General features: G+C 36.3%; 2 protein-coding genes across 2 annotated transcripts in view; one reads left to right on the top strand and one right to left on the bottom strand.

Annotated features, from left to right (window-relative positions):
- Positions 1-6,171: 6,171 nt before the first annotated feature.
- On the top strand, positions 6,172-8,145 carry pex11a (peroxisomal biogenesis factor 11 alpha). The gene is given in 5 exon segments (XM_043264026.1): positions 6,172-6,514; positions 6,636-6,751; positions 7,577-7,615; positions 7,618-7,994; positions 7,996-8,145. Coding segments are annotated over 5 exon segments (738 nt in total). The 5' UTR covers positions 6,172-6,458.
- A 1,723-nt stretch (positions 8,146-9,868) lies between these two features.
- LOC122363059 (RNA polymerase II elongation factor ELL2) overlaps positions 9,869-14,702 on the bottom strand; it is a 33,062-nt gene continuing 28,228 nt past the window's right edge. The window contains 5 exon segments of the mRNA XM_043264938.1: positions 9,869-11,640; positions 12,229-12,273; positions 12,688-12,859; positions 13,181-13,244; positions 14,252-14,690. Coding sequence (XP_043120873.1) covers positions 11,530-11,640; positions 12,229-12,273; positions 12,688-12,859; positions 13,181-13,244; positions 14,252-14,690 — 831 coding nt within the window. The 3' untranslated portion in view covers positions 9,869-11,529.

The following is a 14,702-nucleotide window of genomic DNA, read 5'->3' as shown; positions in this document are numbered from 1 at the left end:
AAAATGATTATAAAAGGAGAATTAAACAGTGACTGTATCGTCTGTACCTGCTGTATTAAAATTCCTTGAACAGTTTGCCCTGGAACTGAACCTGAAAAGCACAAGAACGAATTTGGATTCAAATCATCTCATATTATTTTAACTAATCCAGCTATTCATAAGCAATACTTCATATGTTCTTTAGTCAGTTGATAGCTTTAAAGGCAAATAAAAGCCCTTTAGTGGACAAGAGCAGTACAATTGCTTTTTGCTCCTTTTGAAAGGTTGTGTTTTGGCAAATTTACAAAATCGTTTTGCATTTCTGTGCCAAGAATGGCATTAAGAGTAACCTTGAAGCATATCATCCAGTTTTGTAAGTGACATGAATATTCAAATGAATTCAACACCGCACATTTTCTTTAAACGTATTTTCACACATTTAACATGACCTTTCGCAAGAAATAAAAGCTGAAATCACATATATATGCAATGCACTGTATGTTTTATATATGTACACACACACACACAGTATCTTGTGAAAGCTTTAGATTCCACTCACATTTACAGCATCCCTTCTCTGTCTCTTTTGCCTGAAAACATTAAATGAGGAATAGTTTAGTTGTGGATCAAGTTCTATGGTTTATATATCACAGATATTTAATCAAATATTCACTTTTTTTTTTTTTTTTTTTTTTGATTAAATGTTCCTCACATGAAGCTTACAATTCAGATCTTTGAGACCAAAAGCTCAAACATCACAATTGTTTTGTGTTGACTAGAAATCAATGGCCATCTTTTGGCACTCAGGTGCAGTAATGCACATAATAGCTCGATATACCTGCCACCTGTCATAACCGAGAGAAATACAAAGTCACACACAAATTACAGGGACGGTATTTATGAATATTACATTTACAGCAACAGGATATAAACTTGCCTATATGGCCTAATACTAATGTGTAGCAAAGCCGTTTCCATTATTGTTAGTGCAAATCCCACTTGTCCTATCCTGCTGGGATGCTGCTGTGGTTCATCAATTTATCTATTCAACAATCATAGATTTCCTAGAATATGTCTAAGATATTTTTGCATCCACAGGCATGTTTTAATTGAGTGTTTTGTATCGATTGTGCAGGTGCCAAAGGCCCTTACTGGCTACTAATTTCTGGTATTAGAGGGGACTCGTGTGTTCAGCTCTTTAAACTGTCAAATGAACATTACCCAAACAAAAAGCTAGTCTGCAATCACTCAGGCCCTGAGTTTGGAAGGTTTTTGCCTCTACTTAACTTTAACGATCTCTTTACGGTAAGCTTTCTCTGGCATGAGGCAAAATTGGTTGAATATCTGATAAAAGGTGCTGATCAAAGAAGTGTCAAAGCTATGATCTATGGTAAACATGTATCCTGGATCTTTATTTGCATAATAGCCAGTCCTGGAAAAGTATAGGGTAAATAATGCCTGCAATAGCCGTAATATTTTAGCTTACAAAAGTCAGTTTTAAATTCATATTGTGTGTCTGAACAGCGTTAAACTAGCAAGAAACAGGCATTGAGGTTATTTGCGTGATTGAAATTGATAGCACAGTTTTTTTTTTAAAGCTTTGCTGGCATATAGTCTCACACTTCATTGATATGTACTGTAGGCTCCTTGAGAGAGGGACAAAATACATTATTCATCACTGTAAACTTCAAAAAGAAAATGAATACAGTGTGAAACGCAGAGATTTCATTTTGTGAATGATGCATATCACCTTACTCTCAAGTCACTCTCATCCCAAAAGTAATGTTACTGATAGGCTATTATACACATACTGTAATATTTAAATATTTAAATACATTATTTTGCAAACAGATTTCAACTCAAGAGATAGAAGTGTTTATTTCATAGTATTTTTTTATAGCCACATAAAACAACAATGGTAATATATTCTAGCCCTGAAAGCCACTGAAGCTGGACAAAAAGAAAAACAAGAAAAGGCGGATTTTGTAAAATTATTATCTTTTGACCAAAACAAAGCTCTATGAATGGCTTTGTCTCTTTCATTTCAACACACAGCTTGAATGCATTTCTGTTTGATGCAACTTGTTCAACAGTTGTTTCTTTTAGAGGGCTTTGGGTAGCCTCAATATATAAACATGAAAGGCTTGCTTTCTAAATGATATATCTTTTGAGGTTGGAATAATGACCAGCCTCATGTGATATGAATCTGAGAGTGGGGAAAAGAAGAAAAAAAACAGACAAACAAATAAAATTTGAAAATAAAATGAAATAATATATATATACATTTTTTTAAATGATATATCTTTTGAGGTTAGAATAAATCACTGTACGTGCAATATGAAAAACTAACTAACTAAATGTTAGAATAACATGAAATATAAATGAGCTTCATTTTACCTGTTATTCCCACAAATCGAACAAATATGCAGGTAAAAAAACCAAAATGCATTTTATACATTTTGATACACATAACTAAATGTATTATTGCTGTACCCATTTGTATTGTATCAGATGAAATACAGCCCTCCTTATACAAATCAAAGCAGATAAACAAACAAATATGCATATTTCTCTTTACCAAGCATCCATAAAAGTAGAACTAAATGATAAAATAAGGTTTAAGTGCAGCAGCAAAACACCCTGCCAGTTCTAAAAGGAAGCAAAATATAACAACAACAAAAAACTAACAAACAAACAAACAAACAAAAAACCCACAATTTACATGCATCTTTAACCTTAATCATTCTGGTTGTATTAAAGCGAAAGATTTGCCTTATTGTTATTTTTTTCCCCAGGAGTTTAAAGAACTTACATTTTGCAGTGCGCTGTGTTTTAGAGTCATAAACATTACAAGCGTACTAAAACATAGCTAAAACAGCTTCTTATAAATCCGTAAGAGATTTGAGTGCATTCCAAACACATATCATCTTCATTCTTACTATCAGAGCATTATGTACTGCACCTAGCAACCCTTTTGAAAAGAACTCAAAATAACCTCCTGTCGGATGAAGGATAAAGGAGGAAAATATCATTTAGTTTTACTACCTTCCAGGCATGTTTAAAATAACTCTTGCTTGATCAATATTTCCAATAACAAAGCGAGATTCTTTGTTTTCATTTCACATTCATTCTCGCTCATAAAAAATGGTTCTAGCGTAACTTGTTTCATCAAGTGAGTAAAATATGTTTCTGTAAACAGCGAACTCCGCGCAAACACCTTGATGTCAGTCATAACTCAAAATGTGTGAAATGAAGCGTCTGTGACAAGTTTAAAATACGTCAAAACAGCTCGGCCAATAACCAAGGATTTAATGTTATGGTCTACACAGCGACAGCTGGAAATGCATTAGTTAATCTATTGTTTTCAAAAAAAAAAAAAAAAAAAAAAAAAAAAAAAAAAAAAAGGTTTCAAGAACACTGTATTCTTGGGTGAACCATCTGTGCTTTCCTCAATAACCTTCAGCTGCTCCAGGAATACCTGAGCCAATGTCGTGTAATATATACATGTATGTAAATCAGCTGCCACATCGGATTTTTTTTTTTTTTGTCCAAAACCATTTCATAGCATCAATATAGCCTGAAACAACTGAGAATGCATAATATGATAGAAATACTATGTGATATCATAAAAGTGATAAAAATGTCACTGCATATTTAATTTGGTCGGCCTTTTAACTGAACTGCCTTTGCAAATGCCATATTGTAGCCTTGAGGTGGTTGAATTTATGATTGAGGTATGTTTGGTCAGTGTGTGCAAAGAAGGTTTTTTTTTTTTTTTTGGGATGAGAAGTCACTAAATATTGTCTCAGACAGACATCGAGCCTCATTGTTGAATAAGCAGTGCCCCCTGCAGGGGGATGTGTTAAACTGATCCCACGTTTTTCAAAATATAGATTTTATTTTTTCATAAGAACAGATTTAGAGAGATTCAGCATTCAATCGACCAATTTATTGACCTCTGTAGTAAATGGGTGCCGCCAGAACAAAAAGCTCAAAGAAGAAAAAAACCACCACAGTAAGAGATCAGCACAGTTCCAGTACATGAATTCGTGTCTTGTGAAGTAAAGTGCTGCGAGAACGTTGCATCCATCATTAAGACATTTTATCTGTAAAACTTTATTTCTGGCCTACAATCCATCCATAACCTTATAGTAAGTCTTCTAGTGGAAAAAGCTCATCCCACGTTGTCCTCTCAGAACAAAATCTATTACCATACTTTTAGAGTTGTTTTGTAATGTTTTCCCTTGTAAATTATTGATTTTCCCTGGAGAATGCAATACTATGGATCGAGAAGTTTTAGCCGGAAGCGAAGTCAACGTCTTGATTAATTGGTTTCTCATAAACAAACAGCTTTTCCACTTCATAAGATGGTAAATGAGTCGTGTTGATTATTTGTGGATTACTGCTATGTTTTTATCAGCTGTACTCATTGTGACGGCATCCATTCACTGCAGAGGAAACATTAGTGAGCAGCTGATTTCAAGTGACTCTTCTACATATCAGATGGCTTGAGGGTATACTTTTTAATTTTGGGATGAACGAACTCTGGCTTCAATCATATAATTTTGGCCTCAAGGTCAACAAGCAAACATGACCACTACCTTAATAAAAAGTAACTTCTCCAATTTCAAATATTCTCTTTCAGGCTGTACATCAGAAATAATAATAATAATAATAATAATAATAATAATAATAATAATAATAAAATATCATTGTAGATGTACATGTAGATCACATCAAATGGATTAACCAAATATAATGTAGATTATTTATTTTATATTTAAATAATTTATATTTATTTAAATTTTACAGTCTATATCATCTTTGTGTAGAAATGAGAAGTGTGAATTACAGTAAAATGAATATTCACTATCTGTTTTCAAAGGCATCACACTTCCAAACCTATGAATTTCTATGCTGATAGCAAAAGCCTTTTCCATAGTGATAGATGATAATAAATGTGAACTCTATTATCTTTTTGTTTCGATACACAATAATAGGCAGATGCTATTGAATTCAAAATTATAAATTCGAATTATAAAAGCACAAATCAATGTCTGCCTTTCCAAAAGGCAGTCTAACTACTCTGTAATCACATGGGAGCAGTTCACATCGTCATGTAGCATCATGCATAAAAATAGAAAGTAGGCTATGCCTGATAATCTCAGCTGGACTGTCAAGGCCCTTCTTTACGATGCGTTTCCTGTAAAAAAAAAAAAAAACTTCTTCTTGACACGCACAGTTGCTAAAAAAGATTTTTGACGGTCCCATCCAGTCCTTGGCTTTGGATTTATTGCTGAGAGAGTTATGCCAACGTTCAACCATTTAAAAATTCCCACTATTTAAAATGCACATGCGGAAATTTTGTTTGACTTGCCTAGCAGCAAAAATCACCATATAAATACAGACCATAAAATAATTGTTCCGCAAGTCAAATGCATTATCACACTTGGCAGCCACAAAAAAATACAAATTAGTCAATACTGAATTTACATGCAGCTGATAACAGTATCATAAGAAACTGGTACTAACCTGTATAATTCTATTCCAGGTATATTTCCGTTCTCCAATCCTGAGCCAGTCATTGGCCAGTTAAATCAGGAAGTACACACTGTGACTTGTCCGTCATCCAAAACATCCGATTTAAAACTCGAGCTCCCACTTTTATAATTAACGTTACCACTTAAAAAAATATTATTAATATTATTAATATATTATTAATATAACTTAAACATTCATCTTGAAATGTAGACTGCGTTGGGAACATTAATAAATAAATGTTTACGTGAATGAGTCGTTCATTTGAGTCGGATCTTTTCAAAGAAACAGCTTCAAAGAGCCATAAACCATTTGTTTACGAACAGTTCAGAACAAGGAGGCGACACTTTTAGTTTTGGGCGACAGAATAAATATCACAAATAAAAAAGTACTGTCTGGAAATATTTTGCATCTTTAGCTGGATTCATAACTATAACAAACAAAATGGCAATAAACAGGCTTTTTAATAACGCAGTGCGCACACGTATGTTTTATTACAACATTAATAGACTTGAACGCAGGGACCGCGTGATGACGCAATGTCTTCATGACGTAAAATGGAACGTTTTTAAAAGAACTGTTCAAAAGAATCGATTCCGGAAAACGAGTCGAATGTTCTATTGCCTATCCCACTGTCTGTTTTAGCTTTTTCGACATAATGTCATACTCTCTAAATCTCTTATAATTGCGAAATAGGTCATTTGTTTTGTAAGCGCGACACAATAATGATTTACTAAAAGGGGTGCGAAGTTTGTTCTTTGGTTCCGACGCGTGTTTTGTATGTTGCCTGAACTTTCACCTCGATTCCCACAGCCCAGCAGGACCGTGTGGATTTGACAAAATAGTGACAAGTCTAACACGAGCTTTTAACTTCGAGCATGCGTTGCCTGTTGAGCTCTTGGTAATTTATTCCTGGAAGAACCGCGTTCTGTTGCAGCCACATGGAAACTTTCATCAGCTTCAGTAACCAAAGTCAAGGAAGGGACCGTATATTCAGGTCAGTGTGTATCATCAAAACTTGCAATCCGTCAAATCGATATCGGATTGAAATGCCTCCGTAAAGACGAGCTGGACTACGTCTGAACGTTTGGTTTTGTTTGTTTGTTTGCTTGCTTTAGAGCAACCCAATATGCATGTGCTCTGGCGAAATACCTGCTGAGAAATGAAGCGAAGAGAAAAGAGCTGGTGAAAAAGCTGCAGTTTCTGGAGTCCAATATGAGTTCAGGGCGGAAGCGTAAGAATGAGCGTTTGCTGTTACATAACAATCACATACAAAACAAAACTTCTCTCGTTTCTTTGTCAGTACTTACTGTTCCAGCATTACTCTTGCGGTTTATGTCAGATATTTACATTCTCTAGTGCATACGGTCCTATCAGTATAGAAACGTTTAATTATTGACAAGGTTTCCTTCTTTTTCTCTCCATTGTTTAACATCGAATGGGGATTGTAACAAAATATAAACTATATTATTGCATATCTCTGTATGCAAAGTTGAACACATATAAGTATATGCAACTTTACCTGCATACATTCGGTGTACACTCATAAAACGACATGGAACTTGATTGTTTATATCAGTGCAAAATATACTATATTAATTCGCTAAACCTGACTATAAAACATTACAAAAATTCAAATCATGATTTTGTGTATAGTTGCTTTGAAATGGTACTTGTGAAAAGTGCTATACAAATAAAACTGACTTACCTAGACTAGCGGTCTAACTAATAAGATTAAACATGACTACAGCAGGCGCAGGAGTGTATCAAATAATTATTAGTAATTAGTAATAATTATTATTAGTTTCATTTGGGATATTGCCAAGTATGTGATGATGATTACTTACTGATGACTGATTAAAGAAGGGCTACTAATGGAATAAATAAAATATGAAAATATCAAGTATTTGATTTGAGTGTTAATGTTAACTTGTTAACTTGTATGGTTTTGGGAATATGGACTTACATAAGTTTATATATATATATATATAACATAAAATATACACACACACCCACAGAAAGGATAATATCAGGAATGTATCTGCTCTTCATTTTTCAGTTTTCAGGCTTGGGAACACCATCAACTCGATCCATGCGGCCAGAGCACTCTTCACATTTCTGACCCCATTTTGCGCTTTTGCCTTACTTTTACCAATCTCAACCGTGCCTTGTATTTCATCTGTGACAACGTACTCTGGGCCAGAAGTATCGGGCTGATACAAGACATCGACAAAGAGCGCTGGAGCTTGAACTCCACTCGCTTCTATTTCCTGTCCTTGGTCACGAATCTAACCAGAGACGTCTATGTGATCATCCAGCTCATGGTGCAGAAGTCCCGGGAACGACACTTCAAGCAAAAAATGGAGCAGCACCTCAACGAAAGCCCGGGCGTGGCCTGCGCCATCGTGCCTCAGCTCGGCGCGTTCCTCTTCCTTCTCCTCGAGAGCCTCAGAAACGAACCGTCTGTGGCTCTCGATATCCGTTAAAAACGTCTGCGACCTTTTCATTCCGCTCGACAAACTGGGCATTTACCAAACAAATGCAGGGGTGGTGGGCTTCTGTGGCCTCGTTTCTTCTATTTTGGGCATATTGTCAGTTTTGAGGCCCGGCCTCAAGATCAAGCCGTGATTTGGGAATGAGGAAAAGGCTTTAGGAACATCCAAATGTCTTGCACAAGAAAACTTTTCTAACAGATGTTTTGAATTCGTTTTAGTGTGGGATTAGACTACTGTTGAACTTGCTTTTTTTAAAGGGATCGATTTAATAGTATAAAGGGAGACAGGAGAGCAGCGCATACCCATAATGCAGCAGCGCACCTGCAGGGCTGTTCTGCACAACATAATAATAAAAAATAATAGCGTCATTTAGATAAGATTTTACAGTGTGGGTTTGAACGCATGCTGTGTACACTTTCATTAAATAGAGTGCCTTGCTGTATCTGTTATATTATGTAGCCTTAGTGAAATAATACCATCTGTATATAATGCAGTATTTGTAGTTTTAATAGAGATCATGTCACTTTGGTACTGAGGATACTGAAACACGCGGGTTCATAAAAATGCATTTTGGAACTTTCCAACATAAAAATGCTCTTTTGTGATAGCAGATGCTCAACTTCCTGAGATATGTGCTTAATATTTAGTCTCTTCTACATGGAAAACCATCTGTGAAATTAGATATTCTACCTCGTTCTGACAGATCCCGTAGTTGTTTACAGATGTGCGTTTGATTTTTAGGTGCCAGACAGAGTTTTGTTGGGGTTTTTTTTTTTTTTTTTTTTTCAATTTTGGTTTCTCATGACAAAAGATAAGTTATTACATTCCGATTCGACATATTTGCTTGTCAGCTCAAACTGCTTTAAAACAAACTGTGAACTTTTAATAAAGGATTTTTTATGCACCGTTGAAAAGGTTTTGGTCTATTTCTCACTTGTCTTCAAAGATAGAATTTCAATAGTTTGTCCTCACATTGCACAGATTTAAAATGGTATTATTATTGACCGCTTGTACTGGTTTAGTTTTAAACTCACTACTACTACACCACGAACCTAGACTAGATTTAAAGGTCTCAACTATTTTTTTATTTGGACGGGTCTCTGAGGTCTGCAGATTTTTGCATAAAAAGTTATTTTCTGTCCTGTTTTGTGAGTTTTAACAGCCTACATAGATGGTTAAAACTGCGTAAGTGCCAACTACGTATAAAATCTGTAATAACTGACAAAGCGATGGAGATCACATAATGAAAAGAACTCGCACCGGACAAAGTTCATCACCCCTTTAAAGTCAAAATGTAACTAAACATAATGAATAAACTGTAGAATCGCATTAAGATCAACAACATGCATGAAGAAAATAGCTGAATTAAATTTCTATTTCACGCTGACTTGAAAGCTTTATTCATCCACATTCAGGACTGGAAATAAAAAATAGAGCTGTGCTAGTTTACTTGAAACTTTGTGTTAGGATCATCAGGGTGTGAGAGACTTCTAAACTAGTGCTGCTTTAGTATTACACTATTACACTGCATTATTTTAAGCTGACTTTTATTTTTAGATGTTCAGGTGAAGATAATGGAGGAAATTACATTGCTCCCTTTGACGAGTGACGACTAAATAATGCTCTGCTCACTTAAAAGTCTCCACTAACAAGGGAACAAGGATGATCGCTATAAATCAAGGAAAATCACTATAAACCGTTCAAGTAAACGATATCCGATCGTATTGTGGTTTTAGTTTACAGATAAAAATGAGCCGAAAAAGACATTTAACTCAAAGTAGTAAGTGCCCATAAAAAGAAAGCAATGTAACAACAGTTCGCTAACTGGAGTCAAATCAGAAGACATTTTCATTGTATTAAGTTAATGTGGTCCAGTTTATTTAAGGCATCTACATCAATACATGAAGTTGCCCCATGAAAGAATGAAACAAACTGTTAACAATATAAAGAGAAATGCTATTTTGGCAAATCTATCAGTGTTCCAGCCAGATAACAAATCAGGATCAAGGATTAGAGGAACTAACACTGTAGTGACATAAATAACAGATCAGCAGTCTCCACAAGAGAAATGTCAAAGCGCAAAAGTGACACAAAAATACTTCCATAATGTACATGAAGCTATGGGCATGAACAGGAATGACACGGACATAAGAGGGACTTTGGAAAGTCTCTGCTTTTATAACGTTTGGTGTTTGCGTCGGGTCGTTACGTAAAGCAGAAGACCAATGAGATCCTCCATCAAGTACTACATTCTGGGAAAACAGACATACCCTATACTTTCATTCACATAAAACAGGACCCGAACGAAAATCAGGATTCAGAGAAAGCCTGACGCGGTCTATGAAGGTCTCCTTCATGCTTTAAAGGGAAAGAACGCAGAGTTCATTCAAACTTCAAGAAATTAAGCCTCAATAAAAAAATACGTCAAATTTCCTGTAACATATCCAATAGATCGGGTAAAGAATTGTTTGCTTCTTTTTTTTTTCTATTAAATCAATACATTTTTATTTTTAAAAAAAGATAAAAAGAAAAATTAATGTGCTTCAAAACATGATTGTTTCTGCTGTTTAGTGTCCAAATAATAATAATAATAGCAATAATAATAATAATAATAATGTTATAAACATCATTATTTAAGGACACAGTGTGCTGTAGTGGTTTGAGCACTGGACCCTGGACACAAAAATCATGAGAAAATTATCACTTTATCGATTTTGAACTGTCAAGCTTAAGCACCTTTCCTCTCATTACACGATTGGCTAAAGGAAATCAAGATTAAATTTGCATCCCAGAGCTCACCGTGCAGCTACACACAAAAGAGGAAGGTCTCGTCTAGTTAAGAGTCTGACGGCGGACGTTCATATGACGGATTGCACCCTCGTACTCTACAGAGTTTGGTAGGTCCACCTTCCAGGTTTCCCTTATTCTATCCAGTGATTAAACGCTCTATTATAGATGTCGAGATCTTACAAGTGTACAAATATACATTCAGTAAAATATCAAAATAGAAACTGTGCTTAAGTTCTCTGATAAATCACTGACAGACCGAGCACAGTACAGATAATCATCTCTCATCGTCCAGGCTTTATGATTGTACCATAAAAGCGGCCCACGGCCCTGAAAGTCAGAGCTCGGAGCCCAGGTTAGAAGATCACGGGCAACTGTTACACATATGCTGCATTTGGGTAGGGAAGAAAAAAAAATTATATTTTGGCTTATGTTGTGTCCTAAGGCTAACCAATTCCTCACTTTTTACACAAACAAACAAACAAACAAAAAAAAAAAAAAAAAAAAAAAAGTTTACTTTAAAGGGCTTAAGTCACTAGTCGGAGGTCTTGGCCTTTGTTTGATAGTTTGGGCTTAGATCCTCAGCCTCCACACCGTTTACCCACAGTTCGTGTGGAGGAACCTCCTCGTGGAAATGCCTTGTCCTGCTTAACAGACATTTGGTCCTGGTTTATTTCCACTGAGGAGTCGTTTGGAGGAGGAGGAGGAGGAGGGAGAGGAACGGCTGGCACTAGGAGGGTGCTTGTGTGCGGTCATAGTCCAGAATCAGGCCTTTGATGTGTGACAGTTTCTGATGGAGATATTCGCAGCGCTTCTTTTCTTCCCGGTAGCCTGGAAACTTCTGCGGAGACAAAAAAAAAAAACATGTACGCATTAGAGCCGGGCATCAGTACCGATTTCTTGCTTTAGCTTTGTAACAGTCGTTTGTCTGTAACTGAAATATTATTAGCTGTCAATGGCGACATCTGCTGGACGGAAGGTTCAATACAAATCATGTGCAGTGTAGCACAGGCATAGAGAATATGAGAGCAAGAAGGTGTAGTGCAAGGGACATGATTAGATATTATTAAAACGGTTTTCATGAGCTGAAATAAAGCTAAAGAAAACGTAAATATTAAATGGAAAAACTTAAACTTATGAAAACTAATGAAAATTTGAAAAGTTGCCTTGCCCTCTAATTGAAACAATAAGAAGTAAAATTACTAAAACTCATAAATTTAAACAAATATAAAAATTTGTATATATTAATATTAAATGCAAAAGCCTACTGAAAAATGTATAAATATTATAATAGATAAAAACTGAAATAATTATGGAGTTTTAAGAATTTATAACAGTTTACGTAAACAGGGTTCATAGTTATGCAAAATGTCAAATTCAAACACTACCGACATAATACAATTATGAACACATAATACAATTCTCTTACCTTCTTATACTTCCTATACTTCTCCATTATTTGATCTTCCATTACCTAGAACAAAAAAAAAAATCATATTAATCTAAAAAACCTCTGACATTATGCATTATGTAACTGTTATATAACGTGTTCTAAAGCATTATCTTGTAAAACAAAGACACATTTCTACATGTAACCTTTAAGCCATTGCGCCAGTCTTCAGCGTCACATGACCCTTCAGAAATCATTTGATGCTCAATAAGAACAGTCCTCATTAGAATCACTCTATCTGACTCTCTGTCTATCCATCCATCCGTCAACAGGAAGACATGTTTTAGGACTATATGATAAATAAAAGTTCTAAAGCAGTTTTGGGAAGTTTTTTCTGTAACATCATAAACGTATAAATGTCACCTTTGCTCAATTTAAAGAAACATTCTTAAGTACAAGTCTCTTTAACAGTAGTTTCTATGATGTATTTTCCCATACCTTATACTTGTGTGTCCCGGGAGACAGCGTCTTTATCTTGGATCCCAGCTGAACAAACATCTCTGTGACTTTCCCTATGCGTTCATGAAGGTCCCTGTACTCGTCATATTCCGCACAAAAATCCTCTTTGTATCTCTGCCGCTGCTCAGAGCCTGTAATAGCGTTGTATTTTCTGGAGAAAAAAAAAATTCCTTGAATGAACTACACCATTTTAACAATAGCAATAATTCGAGTGGCTGGGCGGAATCCCAAGAGATACCAGTAGGTGGCGCTACATGTTAAAAATAATTGCGTGTTCTCATTCTTGGGTTGTTTGTCTGAAACCACCAGTTCCTTTAAAACGCTCAAATACATTTAACGCAAACAATCGTTCTATATTTTAACTTGAGTTCTTACGTTACGTTCTGCTCCTTAATCATCAGCGGACAATCTCCACCTTGTAATTGCAGAAGCGCAAAGCAGTACAATAAACCAAAAATCTGGTCTTACTTACAATAAATAGTCAGGCAGGTCATCGGGCGAGGCACGGGTGACAGGTGTGTTGGGTCGTCCATGGTCTGCACAAACACAGGCGAGAATGATAAAGAGCTTTTATGTAATCTCGCTACGCAAACATATCAAAGCGCCATGCTGGCCGGGTTGATGGGAGTCATTTATCCAATCTTGCGATAAGGGACGTGGAGGGCGCTCGTCGCCAACAAAGGCTGCCTGACAAGACGTCTAGCTCGAGGCGACGGTCAAAGTGGGCTCTGCACGTTTTACAGTGGGTCAGCCAGCTGTTGGTGAAGTTAATCATCCACCCCGGTGCTAGGGAAGGGCGAAGACGAGCAGTCACCGCACGCACGCGCGCAAACATGCAGGAATATTTCCTGAATTGCTCGACAAGTCCAAACCTGTTTTGCCATCACTTCACTTCAGATGAAAGCGTCTCACAGTGAGCCACTTCTGAGATGGCAGAGCTAACACGGGATGGGTTTTCTTTTACAGCACAGTAGTTATTCAGCATCAAAACATGCAAATAGGCCAACAAATAGAAAATGTAATAATTGTAACTAATTATCAATTGTAATGTATTACTCAGTAATTATACAATTAGTATTCAACATTCCACTTATATACACTTTTTTTTTTTTTTTTTTTTTTGGTCATTCTGTTGATGCTGCAAAAACTAAAATATTAGTTGAATTTAAAAGAAACGTTTTGTGTTTTGGAGTTAGGGCTGCTTGTTATTTTTATTTTTTTGTACTTTTCAATGTTGTTTAAAAGTTGAAAATATGTATGTTATTAAGAAACCCCGATAAAGAAAATCTGGAACCCGAGGGTGCCGGGTTGTTTTAAATCTAAAATATTGAGAAAATCGCCTTTAAATTTATTTCAATAAAAGTTCTGAACAATGCACGTTATTATTTTGATACGTTAATGGTAGAAATGTAACAAATATCTTCACGGAACACAATCTTTACTTAATATCCTAATGATTTTTGGCATAAACGATCATTTTGACCATACAATGTATTTTTGGCTATTGCTGGAAATATACCAGTGCGACCAAATTTGAACCCACCATTAATATTTTCCTGGTTCTGTTTGAGGTCCGGGCTGGTCTCGACCCACTCAGGTTTTAATCTCTCCCTCTCCTTTTCTTTATGCTTCTTGGACTTCTTTTTGTGCTGGCCGTTTGCGAGCTGCTGTTCAGTGCAGATTTCTGGTTCAGTTCGTGGGTGTTTGGGGCTGGACGACGGCTGCTGCGCTGGTTCCGGCTGTTCTGGTTTGGGTACGCTGTTGGACTCCGCGAGCTTGTGCCGCTGGTAAAGACCATCGGGGCTCTGCTGAGCCACGCCGCTGCTCCTTTGCAAACTTGCGTTTCCGTGAGTGGAAGAGCTACGGCTCACGGAGGAGCCGAGATGTCCGTTGGAAGGAGATTGCGAGGGCATGCTCTGGTCTAATAAACGTTGCTTTTTCGGCGTCTGACTTTCTGGATGGTCGGAAGGCACTGGGCGTTTCTGGGAGGAAAG

The sequence above is a fragment of the Puntigrus tetrazona genome, chromosome 18 (assembly GCF_018831695.1).
Source record: "Puntigrus tetrazona isolate hp1 chromosome 18, ASM1883169v1, whole genome shotgun sequence".
Taxonomy (NCBI): Eukaryota; Metazoa; Chordata; class Actinopteri; order Cypriniformes; family Cyprinidae; genus Puntigrus; species Puntigrus tetrazona.
Note: the sequence above shows the minus strand (reverse complement) of the source record. Positions and strands in the feature narration are given on the sequence as shown.